This window comes from Oncorhynchus gorbuscha, linkage group LG22 (assembly GCF_021184085.1).
Source record: "Oncorhynchus gorbuscha isolate QuinsamMale2020 ecotype Even-year linkage group LG22, OgorEven_v1.0, whole genome shotgun sequence".
Taxonomy (NCBI): domain Eukaryota; kingdom Metazoa; phylum Chordata; class Actinopteri; order Salmoniformes; family Salmonidae; genus Oncorhynchus; species Oncorhynchus gorbuscha.
In genome coordinates this window covers 17,174,261-17,196,049 of record NC_060194.1, presented here as the reverse complement: position 1 = coordinate 17,196,049, position 21,789 = coordinate 17,174,261, and the positions used below count along the sequence as shown (strand labels likewise).

The window sequence follows — 21,789 nt, the reverse complement described above, 5'->3', positions numbered from 1 at the left end:
GCCACCAAGAACCACAACACAATCTACAAAAGGTGTCTGCATGGAGAGAGTCTCCTCCATGAATGTGGAAGAGGTCTATTTATCCTGGGAGACACCTGGCCCAGGTGTTTCCCATTAGCTGACGACCCTCTCAACTCCGCCCACCGGCATCCTAATAAGGAAACAAGAACAACGACAGAATACGGCAGACAGAGTGGGAGGGTCGTCACATTATGCAAATGAGATATTTCTGCATTTTATTTTCAACAAATGTGCAAAAATGTCTAAAACCATGTTTTCACTTTGTCATTATGGGATATTGTGTGTATATTGGTGAGAAAATATATATTTCATCTGTTTTGAATTCAGGCTATAACACAAGAAAATGTGGAATATGTCAAAGGTTATTAATGCTTTCTGATGGCACTGTAAAACCACACTTATTGGTGAATTCCCTTATACCCACGTTTTCAGTCACAATTTGCTTATACCACATGTAATGATTTGCATGATATTGATCAAAATGAAGCCTGGTTTGTTATAATGTAATTTAGGCCTGTATTTTATATTATATTCTATGGAGAGGGTTAATCATTCATTACCTGATGATGACATGCTGCTACATCAACTCTGTGCTTCTGTCTTGAAGCTAAAATGTAATGAGTGTAGCCTACAGACAAGAAAATAAACCCTTTAATTGTCTGCACATACTGTACATGCTTGTGAATTGTTGCATTACTAAAGAGTGTTATTTGGTTTGATTGCATTATTCAAAAGTGTAATAATGTTTTAGAAGAAAAGTTTGTCATTGTTGAATAGTTTGTGATTACTGGCTTGTGGCTACTGTGATATTTACGGTCAATTCTCTCTCTCTCTTTCTCTCTCTCTCTCGTAGGACCTGAGTCCTAGGACCATGCCCCAGGACTACCTGGCATGATGACTCCTTGTTGTCCCCAGTCCACCTGGCCGTGCTGCTGCTCCAGTTTCAACTGTTCTGCCTGTGGCTATGGAACCCTGACCTGTTCACTGTGATTACTATTATTTGACCATGCTGGTCATTTATGAACATTTGAACATCTTGGCCATGTTCTGTTATAATCTCCACCCGGCACAGCCAGAAAAGGACTGGCCACCCCTCATAGCCTGGTTCCTTCCTAGGTTTTGGCCTTTCTAGGGAGTTTTTCCTAGCCACTGTGCTTCTACACCTGCATTTCTTGCTGTTTGGGGTTTTAGGCTGGGTTTCTGTACAGCACTTTGATATATCAGCTATATAAATACATTTGAACATTTGATTTGAATTTGGGCTGCGGACCAAGAATGTCGCATTGCCAACCTCAACGAAAGGTAAGGCAAGGGTGTAGTGTGAATTAAAAAGTAGAATTCTCTATGGCCACCCCACTCAGCAGAATCTCCTTCATATCTCGTAGTGGGAATAGGGCCTTAGACTATTGACACACATCCTCAGCATGTTTGTTAGCCATTGGCAGACATTTCACTAATCACCTCCTCAGCATGGGGCTTATACAAGCCCTAAATCAAACAATGGCACCTCAATTAAGACAAACACATTTTTCTTTAGTTTAGGACAACCCCCTGGGGTCTCCTAACTATCTCAAATTAACCCCCAGGGTCTCCACCCTCCCCTATAGTTTGTATATTTATCTTGGGTCTATGCCTACTACAGTGTTAAAGGTTTACAATGAACGTGTTCCTTAAAAATCACAGATAAACCGGTCTTTCTCAAATAATTGTATCCATGATTGACTGAAATGTAAATATCATGTTGAACGTGAAAATGCATACACTGTAGTCTAATAAGGCCGAACGTTGCCCAAGGAGTGCAATGCAACGAATCAAATGGCAACAATGTTCTCGGTTAGTTAATTTAGCCACAATTTAATGTAAAAGTCCAATTCAATTCACTCAATAAACTCCTACCCCTCGTTTAATAACTCGCTATGCATCGCTTTGTACGGGGGAGGAAGAATAAACCAAGACCAAGTAATTAAAAATATTCTATAAAAGGGGAAAACGTAAACAAACACCTTTGAAAAACACTTGATTGACTTCCCTAGTTCCCCGCCCCTGTCGCTCTGTGATTAGACGCTCTGATAGGGGGAGTGACTTCGCTGCGCCTCCCTCCAGATATATTCCATTAAATGCGTTCGCCAACAACTGTTAACATGCAGATCGAGCGATTAACGGTGGTGCCAAATGGAGATATCGGTGCGTAAATTATATTCTGTCAGTCAACAGTCCACAGCAGACGGAGAAGAGTGGTAGTTTAAAAAAAAACAAAATAACGTAAACATAGAATAAACGATGTGATGTGTGGATTCCCTAACATTATACCAGCCAGAACCACCCGAAGGCTTGCTTATCCCCAAAAACACCGTCTGCGCCAAGGATGAGTTTACCCGCTTCTCTGGAATAATCGGACTCTACAGCCTACTTGCAAGCGCAAGTTCGCTGGCACGTTGAAGCAGACGAATTCAACAGTGAATGAGGATGGAGTTCCAGCTGCTGGGGTGGTGCATGCTTTTTGCACTCGTTCTACACAGGTCGAGCTGCGCCGCGGCGAAGGAGCTACAATGCCAGGAGATATCCGTGCCTCTATGCAAAGGAATCGGCTACAACTACACCTACATGCCCAACCAGTTCAATCACGACACACAGGACGAGGCAGGGCTGGAGGTGCACCAGTTTTGGCCCCTGGTGGAAATCAAGTGTTCTCCGGACCTGAAGTTCTTTCTCTGTAGCATGTACACTCCTATTTGCCTGGAGGACTACAAGAAGCCCCTGCCGCCGTGTCGGAGTGTCTGCGAGAGAGCCAAGGCAGGCTGCGCGCCTCTGATGAGGCAGTACGGATTCCCATGGCCAGACAGAATGAGATGCGATGTATTACCAGTGCAGGGTAACCAAGATACATTGTGCATGGACTATAACAGAAGCGAGACAACGACTGTTTCTCCAGTTGTTGCAAAGCCCACAAACCGCCCCGTTAAACCAATAAACCCACGAAAGAAGAATGGACACGGGCGTTCGAATGTTCCTAGTAAACACAAACCTCAGAGTTCTCCTTGCGAACCCCGGTGTCACTGCCGCGCGCCAATGGTTCAAGTCAACAGTGACAGTCATCCTCTATATAACAGAGTTAAAACGGGACAGACTCTGAACTGTGCCATGCCCTGCCACAATCCTTACTTCTCCCAAGACGAAAGGACATTTACTGCATTTTGGATAGGACTATGGTCCGTGTTATGTTTTATCTCCACTTTTGCAACAGTGGCAACTTTCTTAATCGACATGGAGCGGTTCAAATATCCGGAGAGACCCATTATTTTCCTCTCTGCTTGTTACATGTTTGTCTCCGTCGGTTATATTGTCAGACTAATTGCTGGACATGAACAAGTGGCTTGTAGCATGGAGCATGATACCGAACACATCCACTACGAGACCACCGGCCCTGCGCTTTGTACCATTGTATTTCTGCTCATCTACTTCTTCGGCATGGCAAGTTCAATTTGGTGGGTTATTCTGTCCCTTACTTGGTTTCTGGCTGCGGGGATGAAGTGGGGGAATGAGGCCATAGCCAGTTACTCCCAGTATTTTCATTTAGCTGCCTGGCTGATACCCAGCATGAAATCAATAGCTGTGTTGGCGTTGAGTTCTGTGGACGGGGACCCCGTGGCTGGAATATGCTACGTTGGCAATCAGAACTTGGATAACCTCAGGGGCTTTGTTTTGGCGCCGTTGGTTATCTATCTGTTCATTGGGACTATGTTTCTCCTGGCTGGATTTGTGTCACTGTTCCGGATCCGGAGTGTTATAAAGCAAGGAGGGACGAAAACAGACAAGTTGGAGAGACTGATGATCAGAATAGGTATTTTTACAGTGCTTTACACTGTCCCAGCCACGATTATAGTAGCCTGTTACTTCTATGAGCAGCACAACAGACAGACTTGGGAAATAACCAATAACTGTTCCTGCTTGTCGGAGCATGAAATGCAAAAGCCAGACTACGCTGTGTTCATGCTCAAATATTTCATGTGCCTTTTGGTTGGCATCACGTCCGGCGCGTGGGTCTGGTCGGGGAAAACTTTAGAATCCTGGAGAAAATTTTGCACCCGCTGCTGTTGGGCCAGCAAGACCACGAGCGGGTCAATGTACAGTGACGTTAGCACGGGACTGACGTGGAGGTCTGGCACTGCGAGCTCTGTCTCTTGTCCCAAACAGATGCCATTGTCTCGGGTTTGAAAAGGAAGAATAGACATCTAATTATGTTGGGATTGTCCATCAGTGTGTTCAAATTAACACATTAACGAGCACGTAATGATTTCTCTTCTTACTCAATGAGACCCGCAGCCAGTTTAGAACCATATAAATATAATGAGATGTGATTCTATGCTTACTGTTGAGGACCAGTTCAATGACATACACAATACAGTGATATTTTTCGATAGGCGGAAATTCAAGGTTATATCTACTGTTCTATTCCTTATTACAAATAACCATATTGTCTTAAACACACCATTTATTAATTCGAAAGAGAGACTTGGCTTTGTCTCATTTTAACTTGTAAAATTTGCTTAGCAAAGATGGTTTGAAGTATGCTGTCTCATACGGGTTTTGTTGGTGTTTAATGTATTTATATAATTATTCATGTAAAAACATTGTACATTTGTATATAAAATGTAGGCCTATACGAGATTGTAAATGTGTATAATTAACTTTGATAGAAGATCTTTATTTTGAGAATAAAACCATTTTTATAAAATGTTTACCTGTGCGTCTTGGTAGTCATTCAGTGCCAAAGCTGTAGGCTACATTTAGCAAATTTGCTTTTGTTGTCTTCCTGCCATGATAATAGATTTTTGGATAAGTTAGAAAGGCTATTCATAAATTGTCAAACAATTATAATTCATAGAAACGTATCCCTACTTGTGTATGGATATTGGGTTCCTTTTGGGTAGCATTGGTGAAAACAGTACACTTTTACGTATTGTAGATGCGACCGCGGGAAGGATTCGGAATAACATTGAAATGGCAATGAAAGCTTTACAGGTGGTCTGTTTGAGTAATCCTCTCTCAACGGAACCCCTCTGTGCGACAATTATGTTACAAGTCTTGCGTCTTCTGCCCCCAATTAATACTGACGACCCAATGAAACGTCAAATACTGCCTAGGTCTCGCTTGAATAAAGTGTAGGCAGGCTATCAGACTCTGCATGGACGTGGCACTGACCTCATATGAATATGAAATTATAAAGATTCTACTACTATTCTTATTGAAGTTTGTGTGGAGCAGAGTTCAGAATACCCACTGGTGTGCATAATTGGTTGGGTGCCCCATCTTACTGTCAAGATGCCCTAGGCCTGATAATTAAGATGTCAGACAGTGATGGAGTGGGACAGTAGAACTGAGTCCCAAAGGGCAACCTATCCCTATAGTGCACTACTTTTGACCAGAGCCATATGGGTCCTGGTCAAAGTAGTGCACTATATGGGGAATAGGGTGCTATTTGGGACGCACTTACAAACAAACAAGCTAGGCCCACTAGGCCGACCCTCTGCCTTCCCCGTTAGAAGGTAATTACGTCCCAGTGTGTGGTCGGTTTACTCTGAAAGCGCTTAAACAGCTTGCTTATCTTCTTAACAAGCATAGAGACACTGTTGCATGTGAAAACTGCAAATAGGACCCCTGCTTGTGGCGAAAACACTCGTTTAAGAGCGAGACCTGGGTGTAAATAATCTCAAACCTTATAAAATGAAGCCCGTGTTTACTTTTACGCAGAGGGGCATGTTTGTGTTGATCCAATATCCATATATATATATAATAATACAAAATAAAACATATTTTTGCAAATACATACCACTGGTTTTGTTAATTTGGACATTCAGGAGATGTAGTGTTCATCACAAAAAATGTACTTATCTATTTTTTTAAACTGTCCAACCAAATAGGGATTTTACAGCATGATGTTATTGGGACCCAGTGGTCATGCCTCTCATTCTACTTGATAAACTGCATCCTGACTTTAGTTCAAGTTGTATCTGCAACTTCATTAAGCCAAGGAAGCTTCATGAGAGCAGGAGCAACGCTTCAGGTAGACTACTGCAGTTCAATAATATCATACCGCCACCTTGTGGAAAAATAATTCAAATAAAATTGTATTTGTCTCGTGCGCCAAATACAACAGGTGTAGTATGCTTACTTACAACCCCTAACCAACAATGCAGTTAAAAAAATAGAGTTATGAAAATATTTACGAAATAAAATAAAGTAAATAAAAATAAATAAAAGTACCGGTACTGAGTCAATGTGCGGGGGTACAGGTTAGTCGAGTCCGGGTGGCTATTTGATTAATTGTTCAGCAGTCTTATGGCTTGGGGGTTAAAGCTGTTAAGGAGCCTTTTGGACCTAGAATTGGCTCTCCGGTCCCGCTTGCGGTGTGGTAGCAGAGAGAACAGTCAATGACTTGGGTGACTGGAGTCTTTGAATTTTTGGGGGGGCCCTTCCTGTGTTACAAGCTTTTTGGGGGACCTTCCTCTGTGTTGCAAGCTTTCAACAAGCCTGTAATGAGCACTCAATAAATGTTAATGTTAATAAATAACATGTTTTTTCCTGAATGCCAATTATAAGTGAATTGATATTCCAATAAAATGTTAAACAGTTGGTAGGCCTATAGCCTATTCAGAACAATATAATGTATGGTTGACAAACATGTGGCCACAACTAGGATTCAGCTCAGAGACAAAGTTAGAGGTTGGTAGGGTGCCATCGTCCCAAATGGCACCCTATTATACTGCAGCCCCCAGTAAAAATCAACAGAGGAAATGAGGTCATGGAGGTCACACCGGATCCACCTTATGCCAAGATAAACAGGAGGCCGTCCATAGAAGGCGACCCAAATGGCACCCTATTCCCTATAGTACAGGAATATGTAGGGAATAAGGTGCCATTTAGGACGAAAACATGGTATCCCATTTAACCCCCCATCCCCCTGAACTGCTAAAGCACATTGAATGGTGTCTTTGTCTACTGATTCAATTGGTTGTCTGTCATTGATTGAGATACATCTGTTTTAAATTGAATACAGAAGTAAGATGACGCCCACAGTTAAACAGGCAGTGGAGGAAAACTCAAACGCATACAGAGCATTGTATATACAGTAGATTTGCCCATATCGATACAATTCCATAAAGATGCTGTAACAAAAACATCAAAGCAAGTGTTTTATTCAGTTCTCACCTATTCATTAGCCAGCTGGTCACCCTGTGTTGTTTTGTAATCAACCAGCAGAAAAGCAGGCTCTCTAACTCCTTCCCCACTATATTTTCAAACAGAGTCGTGTATCATTCATGCTGCCTCTGCTCTGATAAAGTGTTGCTAGCTCAATGTACAATTCCTCAATACAGTCTCCACTTATTTGCCTTCCACAACAGTCATATTCACTAGGCCCGAAACTGAAGAAAACGTACTGAAACATGGAGGGACCACTTGACTTTGTCCTTTACGAAATCGCTTGTTTTCATTTTCTTTTGGAAAATGGTTTGCCATGTTTTGACATGTTGTGCACTAATGACTACCGCCCAGTAGGCTTGCTGGGAATGGTTCATTGTATGTAGTGATATTTTTTTAATGAACATTTAGTCTGACAACATCAAAGGAATGAGGAATGGATTTTTTTCTGTCACCAAGGTCAACAAGCATATAATCCTACTGATCTGTCTAAAGGTGAAAAGTATGTTTGGCAATATTCTTTATAGACTTTTGATGTTCTATTATGTTAATGTCTATCACCAGTTGCATTTACCCATGAGATCGGAGTGCTCTAGGTACAGCATGTAGGGCCATTGATGGGTTGCAGCATTTTTACATTAGGAATTCTTCCAAAATGGCACCCTGTTCCATGTATAGTGCACTTTTGACCAAGGCCCATAGTGGACTATATGGAATAGGGTTCCATTTGGGATGCAAATGAACAGTGGATCAATCAGGGGAATAGGAGCCAATGACTAGAAGGAGCTGATTTGTTATTTTCACTGTTCTCCCTTTCCCCTGGACACTGAACATTATGTTTGAAAAAACGAATTCATAGAAAATTGAATGATTTAACGTATTGTAAGAATAATGTTATAATTTACTATTTTACTGTTCAACTAAGGAAATGTATGTACATGTACACATATAGAAATGTCCATAGACTTCGCCTTGCTCATCTCTGGCAAGGTGGTTCTTCTTTTCACCTGCACTTTCATACATCTACCAGAGGAGGTCAGTATGGCTTACACTTACTTATTCCGACATTATTAGACCCTCAGTTGTTTAAATGGATTTCCAACATGGCTGTAACTATTACGTGTGAGGACACCGAGTTTCAGCAGTCATTTTTTTGTAAAAAAAAATAAAAAGTATATATATTGTACACATATTGTACAAATTGGATGCATTCTATCACAGTGCCATCCATTTTGTCACCATAGCCCCATATACTATACCCACCACTGCAACCAGGTCATCTAAGTCTTTACTAGGTAAAGCCCTGCCTTATCTCAGCTCCATGGTCACTATAGCAGCACCCACCTGTAGCACGCGCTCCAACAGGTATATTTCACTGGTCACCCCCAAAGCCAATTCCTACTTCGGCCGCCTTTCCATCCAGTTCTCTGCTGCCAATGACTGGAACGAACTGTAAAAATCACTGAAGCTGGAGACCCATATCTCCCTCACTAGCTTTATAAGCACCAGCTGTCAGAGCAGCTCACAGATCACTGCACCTGTATATAGCTCATCTGTAAATAGCCCATCCAACTACCTCATCCCCATACTGTTATTTATTTGATTTATTTTGCTCCTTTTCACCCCAGTATCTCTACTTGCAAACTCATCTTCTGCACATCTATCACTCCAGTGTTTAATTTATATATTTGTAATTATTTCACCACTATGGCCTATTTATTGCCTTACCTCCATATCCTACCTCATTTGCACACATCGTATATAGACCTTTTCTATTGTATTATTGACTCTGTTTGTTTATTCCATGTGTTGTTTGTGTCGCACTGCTTTGCTTTATCTTGGCCAGGTCGCAGTTGTAAATGAGAACTTGCTCAACTAGCCTACCTGGTTAAATAAAGGTGAAATAAAATACATAAAAACAATAAAATCAATTACGGTTCAACATCTAAATATTGCTCCCAGCGTTGATAGCTCAGAATGCTTATATTCTTGATCTGACTGATTCATTATGGCGCCTGCCTTTGTTCACTATGTTCGCCTTCTCCACCGGATTTGCCTTTTTGTGCAACAAATTCCCACTCTCTCAAACGGCGGTAACTCCGCCCTCTCGAGGCCCTGAGATATGAAACAAACTACCCCAGCTCACAGTCAGATCAATAGGTAACTACTGCTGACAGTGTATTTGGGAGATGCCGGACAAAAAGCTATTTAAAAAAATATAGATACACTATATACAAAAGTATATGGACACCCCTTCAAATGAGTGAATTTGGCTATTTCAGCCACACCAGTTGCATAAAATAGAGCACACAGCCATGGCCTTACTAAAAAGCTCAGTGACCTTCAAAGTGGCACCGCCACCTTTCCAACAAGTCAGTTTGTCAGATGCAAATTTTTGCCCTGCTAGAGCTGCCCTCATCAACTGTAAAAGCTGTTACTGTGAAGTGGGAACTTCTAGGCGCAACAATGGCTCAGCCACGAAGTGGTAGGCCACACAAAAGTGGTAGGCCACACAAGCTCACAGAATGGGACTGCCGAGTGACCGAGCAGCCGCACACAAGCCTAAGATCACCATGCGTAATATCACTCAGCTGCAGTGGTGCAATGTTCACCGCCATTGGATTCTGAAGCAATAGAAATGCATATTTCTAGAGTGATGAATCACACTCACCATCTGGCAGTCCCACGGATGAATTCCAGCTACCTGCCCCAATGCATAACGCCAACTGTAATTTTTGGTGGAGGAGGAATAACGGTCTGGGGCTGTTGTTCATGGTTCGGGGCTAGGCCCCTTAGTTCCAGTAAACAGAAATCTTAACGCTACAGCATACAATGACATTCTAGAAGATTCTGTGCTTCCAACTTTGTGGCAGCAGTTTGGGGAAGGCCCTTTCCTGTTCCAGCATGACAACGCCCAAGTGCACAAAGCGAGGTCCATACAGAAATGGTTTGTCGAGATCGGTGTGGAAGAACTTGACTGGCGTGCACAGAGCCCTGACCTCAACTACATTGAGCACCTTTGGGATGAATTGGAATGCCGACTGCGAGCCAGGCCTAATCGCCAAACATCAGTACCCGACCTCACTTATGCTCGTGGCTGAATGGAAGCAAGTCCACGCAGCAATGTTCCAACATCTAGTGGAAAGCTTTCCCAGAAGAGAAGAGGCTGTTATATCAGCAAAGGGGGGGGGAAACCAACTCCATATTAATGCCCATGATTTTGAATGACATTTTCAATGGACAGGTGTCCACATACTTTTGGGCATGTAGTGCATGTCAGTCAAGTGGCTAACTGCTGGCAGAGACTTATATTGCATTGATGTTGAAGGGCTTTGGTAGGTCTATTACTTAGCTTCTTACTTCATCCTTCTAGCCGGTTAACGCTAAACAGAGTACCTCAGCAGGAGCAAAAAACAGATCATAATAACTTTGCTTTACAGAGTTAGCCAATGAGACAGACAGTGACGTGGCGCTCAATGGTGAGACTGACGCAGGCTGCAATGCATGGTGGGAGAAGTAGAGACATAGTGGTTCGTAGAATAGTTCCCAAACTTGGGGTCAGGGCCCCATGTGTGGTCTCCTGAGAAAATATGGACTAATCTTATCAAAGTTAGTACCTTAAAAAAAACAAGATGTGTTTCAATATGAACATCTCCACATGGTCTATCATCCCAATAGGCCTACATTACAATGCAAACAATACAGTTCTACAAATGTAATGTGTTTGTTTTGTCGCTGATGCGACGTGTCAGTGTGAATCATTTCCTTATATTTCCTCCCCTTCAGGGGTATAATATTACAATTGTATAGGTAATAGGCTATGTGTCTGTAGGCAAATGATAATGGCCGGGATCATTTTTACTTGTTTTTGCTATTCTCCAAATAGCATTTAAAAAACAACATTATTTACTTCTAAACCTCACTAAAACTCACCCTGGTTACAGCCCTGATTTCAAAGAAGGTAATAATTATGGCAGTCCCATGTGTACTAAAATGTTTAATATAGTCTGTACATTCACTTAAAAAACAGAACACATAAATCCCTATGGTAGTTGAAATGATTTATTTAAAAATAAATAAAAAATAAAGTAGAATTTAAAAAAAAAATCAAGATGGTTTGAAATCCTACACTACTGCTATACTGGATGAAGGCTTTAGACAGGATTCAATCCAAAGCGCATTGTGCTAGACTTTTAATTTAAGGTAAATCTACAATTGAGCTGTCATCCACGGTATTGACTGTGAACTTGATCTCCGCAAAGGTCGGGAACATCGTTGACAGTACAGTGCAGTTCACTGTAACACTCCTTGGATTGAGTCTCTGCCCTTGTGTATTTGTCTAGGAGTCAGGTGCTCTTCCATTCACCTCAAACCTAAGTCTTCCATCACGGGCCTCCTTTAAGGCCATTGACCTCTCCAGAGGTCTCTTTTGGGTCTACGGTTTCCTTGGATGACACAGCAGAGTAATGTTCCTTTGTGACTCGCAGTTCTCCAAGTGACGTTGGCGTCGGTGGGGCCGGAGCATGTCAGTCTTGTCTGACTGTTGTTGGTGAAACCAATGATAAAAAACATTTGAGCTGAACAACAGCTGTGTGCTGCCACCATTGTCCTTGAAGGTCAACTGGCATTGTTTGAGTCACTCATTCTAATTCTGTAAGCCAACACAAACAGCTCTATAGACAGAATGTGGTCACTAAGTATAAAGTCAGCAAAATGTAATGTATAGCCCATTATTACATTCAGGAGGAAAATTAATTCAAGTGGAAGTAATGAGTAAATCATCAACAATGTTTAACTAAAAAAAAGACAGTCACATTGTTGTGTTTCGCCCTTGCACAGAATTACATACATTTAAACAATTAAAATAAACTTTATTGCGCATCTGACGAGGAAGAAGAACCACTGGAGGAGCTTGAGGTGCCCCTTACCCCCACTTCCTGCAGGATGACTTCCTCCTGGAGTCTGTCACGGGACTCTGCACTATCATAATGCTGCTCCAGGAGTGTTGAGTCTACCACGTTGTAGCAGCCGTGCCTCCGGCCACTGTTCATTGGCGAGGGGGTAGACTGGCGTGAGACTACCACTGGGTTTCTCTCGAACCCCCGGGAGAGGGGGACTGGAGATGAATGGGAGATGTGGTTTGGATGAACAAAGCTACCGTTCAATGGCGGCGGAGGCTCCATCCTTGCAGCTCTCCGTGGTGGCCTTCTCCCCTGCAGGGGTGGGGCAGCCACCCTTACCTGGGTCTCATTGTTTATTCTCACTCGTCCGTGTGAAAGGTCACTGTTTGGGATACACCTCGAGGTCGGTTTGTCAATGTGACTTTGTCCTCTCTTTAGGACAGTTTTGAGAGCGTTCTGGGCGTGCAGGACTTCAATATCTTCCCCAACTCCTTCATTCATGAACAGTCCGCCTTCCTTCAGCTCCTCCTCTCTCCTCCCCTGTGTCACCATGCGCTGCACGGAGCACATCAAGTCCGCCAGACTCAGTAGCAGAGACAGGGAGGCAGCCCCCAGCATGAAGTTGAGCATGATAGTCTTCTCTGTGGGGCTGGATATGTAGCACTCCACCATGGACGTACAGGGGGACTCATAGCACTGGAAGCGCCTGGGGACAGAGAAACCATAGAGGTAATACTGTCCGGTACTGAACGCTACCTCCAGTAAGATACGCAGTAGCAGGTCCAGGAGGTAGGCCCTTAGAAAGTTAGGCGTCCCTTTTGGTAGGGAATGTTGATGGGTACAAAGAGCCCCTGCCGGACTTCTGCTGCCGGGGAAATAGTTCCCTCCGATACGAAGAGCTGACGATACTTTGTGGACGATATACAACATGAACATCAGGTGAGGGAGACAGAGCATGATCAGTTGGAACAGCCAGAAGCGGAAGAGGGAGAGGGGAGCAAAGGTGTCGAAGCAGACGTTGGTGCAGCCCGGCTGGATGGTGTTGCACACAAAGTGCTCCTGCTCGTCCCGGAAGAGGGGATAGCCAGAGAACAGGAGGATGAGTAGTCTCAGGACCACCATTAAGATCAACCACGTCTTCCCTGCATCAAGAGCCAATCAATTAATACACTATTTTAACGTTAGACACCAATATTGAAAACAAAGCTATTTGCTAGTAACATTAACTATCAAAAGAAGACCATCACGCTCTCCCCTAAACATTTTGTTGGTACGGAAAACCTGTGAATCTAAATAAGTAATTTAATGGTCTGACTGCACTCAAAAATGTTGCATAAAGGCCCGAGAAACATCAACTATCCCATACATATACCATGCACATTATGTTTACCTACCCAGGAAAGTGACGTTGTGATTGAAAGTAATAAAGAGCATTTCCATTAGGCGCGTCTTCTCCATGGTGTAAACAAGCAGCTCATCCCACGGTCTGTATACCTTCCTCCAATCCAGGTTACTCAGCGAGGGTCTATTTCAGTCTGATCAATCCAATTCAATTCAACCAATTCACTTTGATTCAATTCAGTCCAATTCAAATCCAACGGTCTCATTGAGTCGTAGACAAGTGGCTCCAGCGTAAGTTCCCTAGCTGTTTCCCTGTGTGTGTGTGTCCACTAGACTATAGATCTCTCTCAAGTGTTATAAACAGCTTAGTGACAAGACACCAGGGACCTCTCTGCGCTATTATTATCATCACGCCAAAATCATGTTACCATCAAAGCATTGCTAGGATATTTCAACAAATTACACTGAGCTCAGACAACTGGTTGGGTCTACATGAACTCAGAGTAGCATAGTGACTATAATGGTACTCAGATTGAAGGTTACCAGGTTAAAGATTATAGAACAATAATGAGAACGTAGCTCTGTCCCCAAATGGTGATAGTCTGAGCCACGAGCCTCAATATCCATGAACCTACTGACCGCGAACGTCAAGGTTCGTGCGTAAATAGCTGAGTGATTCACGACGATTGTGGTGCTTCCCAAATGGCACCCTCATTCCCTGTACAGTGCACTACTGTTGACCAGAGCCTATGGTCCCTGGTCAAAAGTAGTGCACTATATAGGGATTAGGGTGCCATTTGGGATACAAGCCTGCTACTCCATGCGGGATATGTAACAGTATAGCTTCTGTCCCTCTACTAGCGCACAGCTAACTAGCTAGCATTTCCATTGGCTACGGATACACTGGTAATAGGGTGATTTAGTGATTAGCATACAGAGTCTTTAACAAGTTCTCCACATATAAAAATAAATGAATACAACTCTCGGACAACCAGATCGGAAATAAGTGTTTTTAACACTAATGTGTTATCCTCTGAGATTTATTTGTAGCCTGTTTAAATGTACAAAAAAACACAAAATAAGGGAACAAGGGAATTTTCTTTTAGTATAAACATGGATCAACACCTCAATATAAATATTTATCAATTATGTTAATGATCTCATCACTTTAATACTTGTTTACACACTGTAGAAAGTTGATTAGCAAAATAATTAAATTCTAGTGCTTCAGTTGTCAGGGGTCTTCTTGACAAATGATAAAACACAAATAAAAGTTGACCATCAGGAATTTAACAATAATATTTGAATCAAAAATAATTGCTTAAAAGACTAAACGAATCTGTATAAAGTTTGAATTAGCCATGTTATATATAAGTTGGCTCAGGGTTCAGGTTTTTGTTCTTAAAAAAAAACATTGTAGCTTAAAACATCCAGGGTTCTGAGACAAAAAACACAAGTCATGCTCTACAGTGTATCAAGTATGACAACCCATTTCTATCCTTTCATTGGTTGCTTTCTTGTCAACATAACCTACTTTGAATCCTGTGGATGACACATTCACAGTAGCTAAAAATCACTCACATATCTCCAAAAGCTTTCAGATTTGAATACAACATTCTAGGTATTGGGAGGCACAGTAACTGTACACTAGTGGAAAGGTTTTAATTATAGCCAACTTGTTTGAACATTTACAAAATAATTGTGTTCGTTAAGAACTAAATGATTCTGGAATGTGTATGTAGATCAAGTAGAAACGCCTGCACAGCTAGAAGGCTATTTTATCTGATCAAATATTGTACCTGGGTTTGGTTGGCTGTAGCACTTAGTAGTAAAAACAACTACGAATACAAAATAAATAAAAACCTGTTCACCAAAAGCCACAGAACCGTCTTTAAAGGCAACCATCTGTCCTGTCATGCCAGGTTGGATAGTCCAGACCCATGGTCGTATTCATTAGTGGACACTGTAGCAAAGCGTTTTGCAACGGCAACGAAAACACACGTTTCTTATTGGACAATTTCAGGTCGTCCCGCCTCGTTTCAGTCCCTTTTCGTTTGGCATGATCCAGGGTAAGAGGTCAAATGACATTGACATTTTGTTTTCTGACCACTTCTATCTTGGTTTGCTGCTTCAATGCATAAAGCTCATGTTGCCGCGGTGATCATCTGGCTACTTCTGTCAACAGGAAGCTATGATGTCATGAGCTCTCCAAACAGTCAAATCTTTATGTTATATCACAAAGAAGCTTTCTTTTTCTTAACAGTTAGTGAAGTACCAGTCCTGTAGAGAGTTCTTCCTTCTGTGTTACAGGAGCAGCGGCACTGCAAAGGCATCTATCTGTGATGAGGACAAAGTCTAAGGTCTGTCTAAGTTAGGGGAGCAGAATTCCGATAACTTTCCTCAAATTCTCAGGTTTTCCAGAAATCCAGATCGGAGGATTCTAGATGTCCTGCTGATTCCGGGAATCTTCCAAGCAGGATTTCTAGAAAATCTGGGATTTTTTGGAAAGTTACTAGAATTTTGCTAGGTAAAAGACTGGTTGTCCCCATGCTGGCCAGAGGCCCTGTCTCAGGTCTGGTCTATGTTCCTGGTTGTTAGGAGAGGATGGCAGGGACCCATCGCACTCCGACCAGGTTGTCCACGCTCGCAGAGCGCTTCTTGCCAGCTCTCCTGGCATCTTTGTACTTGTCGTCACACAACCTCGAGATCGCCTGCAGGAACAAACAAAAAACATGAATCGCTAAACAAACTCAGATGTATCGCTTGAACTGAATTGTTATTGACCTTCTGGCATGGACTACATCGTCAGCTCCAAGTGTTAAACCATTGCTATTAAGTGGACCAGCTGCCATCAATTCATCTATCAAATGCATTTCTAAAGCCATTTCCTCAGAACAGCAGTTGTCAGAAAGTGCTCTACTATAAAATCCCTTTGTGACAGCTGCTGATGTAAAAAGGGCTTTAGAAATAAATGTGATCATTGATAAACAGTGAAATTGAGTGGTGGCTCACCTCTAGTCGCTGGGCTTTGTCCTGGCTCAGGGGCTCCAGAGGGAAGCTCAGGTTGTTGGTCTCTGACAGTGAGCGAAGGTCAAAGTAGTACTTGGCATAAACACTAGAGGGAACGTTGATGTTGAACTGAAGAAGCTCCAGAAACTGACGCTCCAGCTCGTTCCTGTTCAGAAAAAAAGTGAGAAAATATGTTTATTTTCACAACAATTGGTGGCAATGCTACGTAGACAGCTCACTGTCCTAGAGATCAAAACCAATATATTAGGGCCATGTATCCAAAACGTTGGTGTAAAAACATGAATGTACAGTACCGGTCAAAAGTTTTAGAACAACTACTCATTGTATTATGTGTTAACCAAAAAAAAGTAATGACAACTTTGCACACTCTTGGCATTCTCTCAACCAGCTTCATCTGGAATGCTTTTCCAACAATCTAGAAGGAGTTCCCACAAATGCTGAGCACTTGTTGCCTGCTTTTCCTTCACTCTGCAGTCCAACTCATCCCAAACTCTCAATTTGGTTGTGGTCGGGGGATTGTGGAGGCCAGGTTATCTGATGCAGCACTCCATCACTCTCCTTGGTCAAATAGCTCTTACACAGCCTGGAGGTTTGTTGGGGCATTGTCTTGTTGAAAAACAAATGATAGTCCCATTAAGCACAAACCAGATGGGATGGTGTATCACTGCAGAATGCTGTGGTAGCCAAGCTGGTTAAGTGTGCATTGAATTCAAAATAAAATGACAGAGTGTCACCAGCAAAAGCACCCCCACTCCATAACACATCCTCCTCCATGCTTTACGGTGGGAAATACACATGCAGAGATCATCCGTTCACCCACACCGCATCTCACAAAGACACAGCGGTTGGAACCAAAGGACACATGTCCATCACTCGTGTTTCTTGGCCCAAGCAATAAACTCTTCTTCTTATTGGTGTCCTTCAGTAGTGATTTCTTTGCAGCAATTCCACAATGAAGGCCTGATTCACACAGCCTCTGAACAGTCGATGCGACTTCTACTTTAACTCTATGAAGCATTTCGTTGGGCTGCAATTTCTGAGACTGGGAACACGAATTAACTTATCTTCTGCAGCAGAGGTAATTCTGGGTATTCCTTTCCTGTGGCGGTCCTCGTGAGAGCCAGTTTCATCATAGCGCTTGATGATTTTTGCAATTCCACTTGAAGAAACTTTCAAAATGTTCCTTATTGACTGACCTTCATATCTTAAAGTAACGGACTGTCATTTATCTTTGGTTATTTGAGCCGTTCTTGCCATAATATAGACTGTCTTTTACCAAATATGGCCATATTCTGTATACCACCCACCCCTACCTTGTACCAATTCATTAAGGAGGAAATAAATGTCACATGAACTTTTAAGAAGCCACACCTGTTAATTTAAATGCATTCCAGGGGACTACCTCATGAAGCTGGTTGAGAGAAAGCCGAAGAGTGTGCAAAGCTGTCAAGGCAAAAGGCTGTCTACATTGAATAATATCAACTATATTTTGATTTAACACTACGTTGGTTACTACAGTCTTAGCCAAATGTTTTGAGAATGAGACAGTCTGCTGCCACAGTTTGTTTGATGGCAATTTGCATATACTCCAGAAAGTTATGAAGAGTGATGAGATGAACTGCAATTAATTGCAAAGTCCCTATTTGCCATGCAAATTAACTGAATCCCCCAAAATAATTTCCACTGCATTTCAGCCCTGCCACAAAAGGACCAGCTGACATCATGTCAGTGATTCTCTCGTTAACACAGGCGTGAGTGTTGACGAGGACAAGGCTGGAGAGCACTGTCATGCTGATTGAGTTCGAATAACAGACTGGAAGCTTCAAACGGGTGGTGCTTGGAATCATTGTTCTTCCTCTGTCAACCATGGTTACCTGCAAGGAAACACGTGCCGTCATCATTGCTTTGCACAAAAGGGCTTCACAGGCAAGGATATTGCTGCCAGTAAGATTGCACCTAAATCAACCATTTATCGGATCATTAAGAACTTCAAGGAGTGCGGTTCAATTGTTGTGAAGAAGGCTTCAGGGCGCCCAAGAAAGTCCAGCAAGCGCCAGGACCATCTCTTAAAGTTGATTCAGCTGCGGGATTGGGGCACCACCAGTACAGAGCTTGCTCAGGAATGGCAGCTGGCAGGTGTGAGTGCATCTGCAGGCAGAGTGAGGCGAATACTTTTGGAGGAAGGCCTGGTGTCAAGGGCAGCAAAGAAGCCACTTCTCTCCAGGAAAAGCATCAGGGGGACAGACTGATATTCTGCAAAATGTACAGGGATTGGACTGCTGAGGACTGGGGTAAAGTCATTTTCTCTGATGAATCCCCTTTCCGATTGTTTGGGGCATCCGGAAAAATGCTTGTCCGGAGAAGACAAGGTGAGAGCTACCATCAGTCCTGTGTCATGCCAACAGTAAAGCATCCTGAGACAATTCATGTGTGGGGTTGCTTCTCAGCCAAGGGAGTGGGTTCACTCACAATTTTGCCTAAGAAGATAGCCATGAATAAAGAATGGTACCAACACATCCTCTGAGAGCAACTTCTCCCAACCATCCAGGAACAGTTTGGTGACGAACAATGCCTTTTCCAGCATGATGGAGCACCTTGCCATAAGGCAAAAGTGATAAGTGGCTCGGGGAACAAAACATAGATATTTTGGGTCCATGGCAAGGAAACTCCCCAGACATTAATCCCATTGAGAATTTGTAGTCAATCCTCAAGAGGCAGGTGGACAAACAAAACCCCACAAATTCTGACAAACTCCAAGCTTTGATTGTGCAAGAATTGGCTGCCATCAGTCAGGATGAGGCCCAGAAGTTAATTGACAGAATGCCAGGGCGGATTGCAGAGGTATTGAAAAAGGGAGGGTCAACACTGCAAATATTGACTCTTTGCATCAACTTCATGTAATTGTCAATAAAAGCCTTTGACACTTATGAAATGCTTGTAATTATACTTCAGTATTCCATAGTAACATCTGACAAAAATATCTAAAGACACTGAAGCAGCAAACTTTGTGGAAATTAGTATTTGTCATTCTCAAAACTTTTGGCCACGACTGTACATGATTCCATGTGTTATTTCATAGTTTTGATAGTCTTCACTATTATTCTGCAATGTAGAAAATCGTTAAGAAAATAATGAAAAACCCTTGAATGAGTAGGTGTTCTAAAAACTTTTGACCACGACTGTTACATGATTCCATGTGTTATTTCATAGTTTTGATAGTCTTCACTATTATTCTGCAATGTAGAAAATCGTTAAGAAAATAATGAAAAACCCTTGAATGAGTAGGTGTTCTAAAAACTTTTGACCACGACTGTTACATGATTCCATGTGTTATTTCATAAAAACCCTTGAAAGAGTAGGTGTTTAAAACTTTTGACTGTCAGTGTATATGCTTTTGATTTCAAAATGTGGTCCAATGTCAGCCATAAATCAGTAAAGCTTTAAGTTTGAGTATTTACTCAGAAAAAGTGTGTACTTTAAAATGCAAGCAGCAAAACAGGTCAGCTACAATTAGCCGGCAGAAGAGAAGAGTCCCTTTTGAAAATAACATCCTGAAAATAAAATGTATCATGTTCCCATTCCAGTCATGGACATACACTCTAGACATGTGACAAACATGTGAGACACTGAAGTATATAATCACACACACAAATGTCTGAGGATCTGACAGTAGTCCATGTTCCATATATTGATTGATTAACGCACATGTCCTCCACGGTGATGTCTTTGAGGATCTGGCAGTAGTCTACGTTCCACACAGCCTGATCGTCCCAGACTTTAGATGCCAGCAGAATGGCTCCCAGCAACATACGCTTCCAGTTCCCTGGGCCAATGTCTATGTCTGCATACGTCAGCAGCCTCTCAACGTACACCTAAAAAACACAATGGGAAAATGAATACTAAAGTCATGAGGTAATTGAGGCCACTACCTTTGTGATATTGGTTGTATCCCAAATGGCACCCTATTCCCTAAATAGTATGTTCATCTCCTGATAACGCACACACAGAGCCATGTTCAAAACCTGACCCGTATCTCAAGCTTGAATCATACAGTGACCTCCCCTCAACCCTACTGATCCTCACCCGAGGCACACAACACACCCCCATCCCTACTCCCTCTCTCACAGCTTCCTTCAGCCCCCAGGGCGCTCTCATGATGATCTCAGGAGACAAGCCAAGGACGTGTGTAAATTGAAGACAAGGCCACAACATTGGTGCATCGAAATGTCACGTGGTGTGTGGAAAATGCATTTCTCTGATCCTAATATTAGCCCTTCTCTGCTCTGGCAGCAGACCGACTGTGTATTCCACAGGCAGTAGAGTAGTTTCTCTGGTCTGGCAGCAGACCGACTGTGTATTCCACAGACAGTAGAGTAGTTTCTCTGCTCTGGCAGCAGACCGACTGTATATTCCACAGGCAGTAGAGTAGTTTCGCTGCTCTGGCTACAGGCAGACTGTGTATTCCACAGGCAGTAGAGTAGTTTCTCTGGTCTGGCTGCAGACCTACTGTGTATTCCACAGGCAGTAGAGTAGTTTCTCTGGTCTGGCAGCAGACCGACTGTGTATTCCACAGGCAGTAGAGTAGTTTCTCTGCTCTGGCTACAGACCGACTGTGTATTCCACAGGCAGTAGAGTAGTTTCTCTGCTCTGGCAGCAGACAGACTGTGTATTCCACAGGCAGTAGAGTAGTTTCTCTGCACTGGCAACAGACAGACTGTGTATTCCACAGGCAGTAGAGTAGTTTCTCTGCACTGGCAGCAGACAGACTGTGTATTCCACAGGCAGTAGAGTAGTTTCTCTGCTCTGGCAGCAGACCGACTGTGTATTCCACAGGCAGTAGAGTAGTTTCTCTGCTCTGGCAGCAGACCGACTGTGTATTCCACAGGCAGTAGAGTAGTTTCTCTGCTCTGGCAGCAGACCGACTGTGTATTCCACAGGCAGTAGAGTAGTTTCTCTGCTCGGGCTACAGGCCGACTGTGTATTCCACAGGCCTTATACTATACATTGATGACTCAGTGGCTTACTGGCTTTGGCCTAGTTTTCCTCTACTGCTGCTCTTGACATTCTCTGAATCTGCCTGCCAGCAGCCTACAGACACAGGTTAGTTAGGAGGCTTCTTCTGGCAACCTATTCCCTATATTGACCTATGGGCCCTGGTAAAAAGTAGTGCACTAAATTAGGGTGCATTTTGGGATGCACACACAGGCTAGTTAGGCAGCTCACATGGTGATCAGCCTGAGACTGGAACACTCCAAGCCTGTGTCTGAGTGGGGATAGACATACTGAGACAGTGACC

The 21,789-nt window shown here is 42.8% G+C and overlaps 3 protein-coding genes across 9 annotated transcripts in view; 1 reads left to right on the top strand and 2 right to left on the bottom strand.

Annotated features, from left to right (window-relative positions):
- The first annotated feature begins 2,160 nt into the window (after positions 1–2,160).
- LOC124010234 (frizzled-8-like) lies at positions 2,161–4,760 on the top strand. The gene has a single exon (XM_046322683.1). The coding sequence runs from the start codon at positions 2,482–2,484 to the stop codon at positions 4,234–4,236; it is 1,755 nt and encodes a 584-aa protein (XP_046178639.1). The 5' UTR covers positions 2,161–2,481; the 3' UTR covers positions 4,237–4,760.
- A 6,507-nt stretch (positions 4,761–11,267) lies between these two features.
- On the bottom strand, positions 11,268–13,770 carry LOC124010132 (gap junction delta-4 protein-like). The gene is made up of 2 exons (XM_046322497.1): positions 13,517–13,770; positions 11,268–13,264 (listed from the first exon to the last, which is right to left on the bottom strand). The coding sequence occupies exons 1-2, from the start codon at positions 13,578–13,580 to the stop codon at positions 12,093–12,095; spliced, it is 1,236 nt and encodes a 411-aa protein (XP_046178453.1). The 5' UTR covers positions 13,581–13,770; the 3' UTR covers positions 11,268–12,092.
- Positions 13,771–14,459: 689 nt separating this feature from the next.
- LOC124009531 (cyclin-Y-like) overlaps positions 14,460–21,789 on the bottom strand; it is a 49,897-nt gene continuing 42,567 nt past the window's right edge. For 6 of the 7 annotated variants that reach the window (XM_046321399.1, XM_046321398.1, XM_046321393.1 and 3 more), the window contains 3 exons: positions 20,199–20,365; positions 16,476–16,638; positions 14,460–16,174 (listed from right to left, as the gene is read on the bottom strand). In XM_046321399.1, coding sequence (XP_046177355.1) covers positions 16,058–16,174; positions 16,476–16,638; positions 20,199–20,365 — 447 coding nt within the window. In that variant the 3' untranslated portion in view covers positions 14,460–16,057. Of the gene's footprint in view, positions 16,175–16,475; positions 16,639–20,140; positions 20,366–21,789 lie in introns of all 7 variants that reach the window. The other variant, XR_006834304.1, reaches the window with a different exon arrangement.

Coding starts and splice junctions, on each gene's coding strand:
- LOC124010234 (XM_046322683.1), top strand. CDS start 2,482: ATGAGGATGGAGTTCCAGCTGCTGGGGTGGTGCATGCTTTTTGCACTC.
- LOC124010132 (XM_046322497.1), bottom strand. CDS start 13,580: ATGGAGAAGACGCGCCTAATGGAAATGCTCTTTATTACTTTCAATCAC. Junction 13,265..13,516: donor TCACAACGTCACTTTCCTGG/GTAGGTAAACAT, acceptor CTCTTGATGCAG/GGAAGACGTGGTTGATCTTA.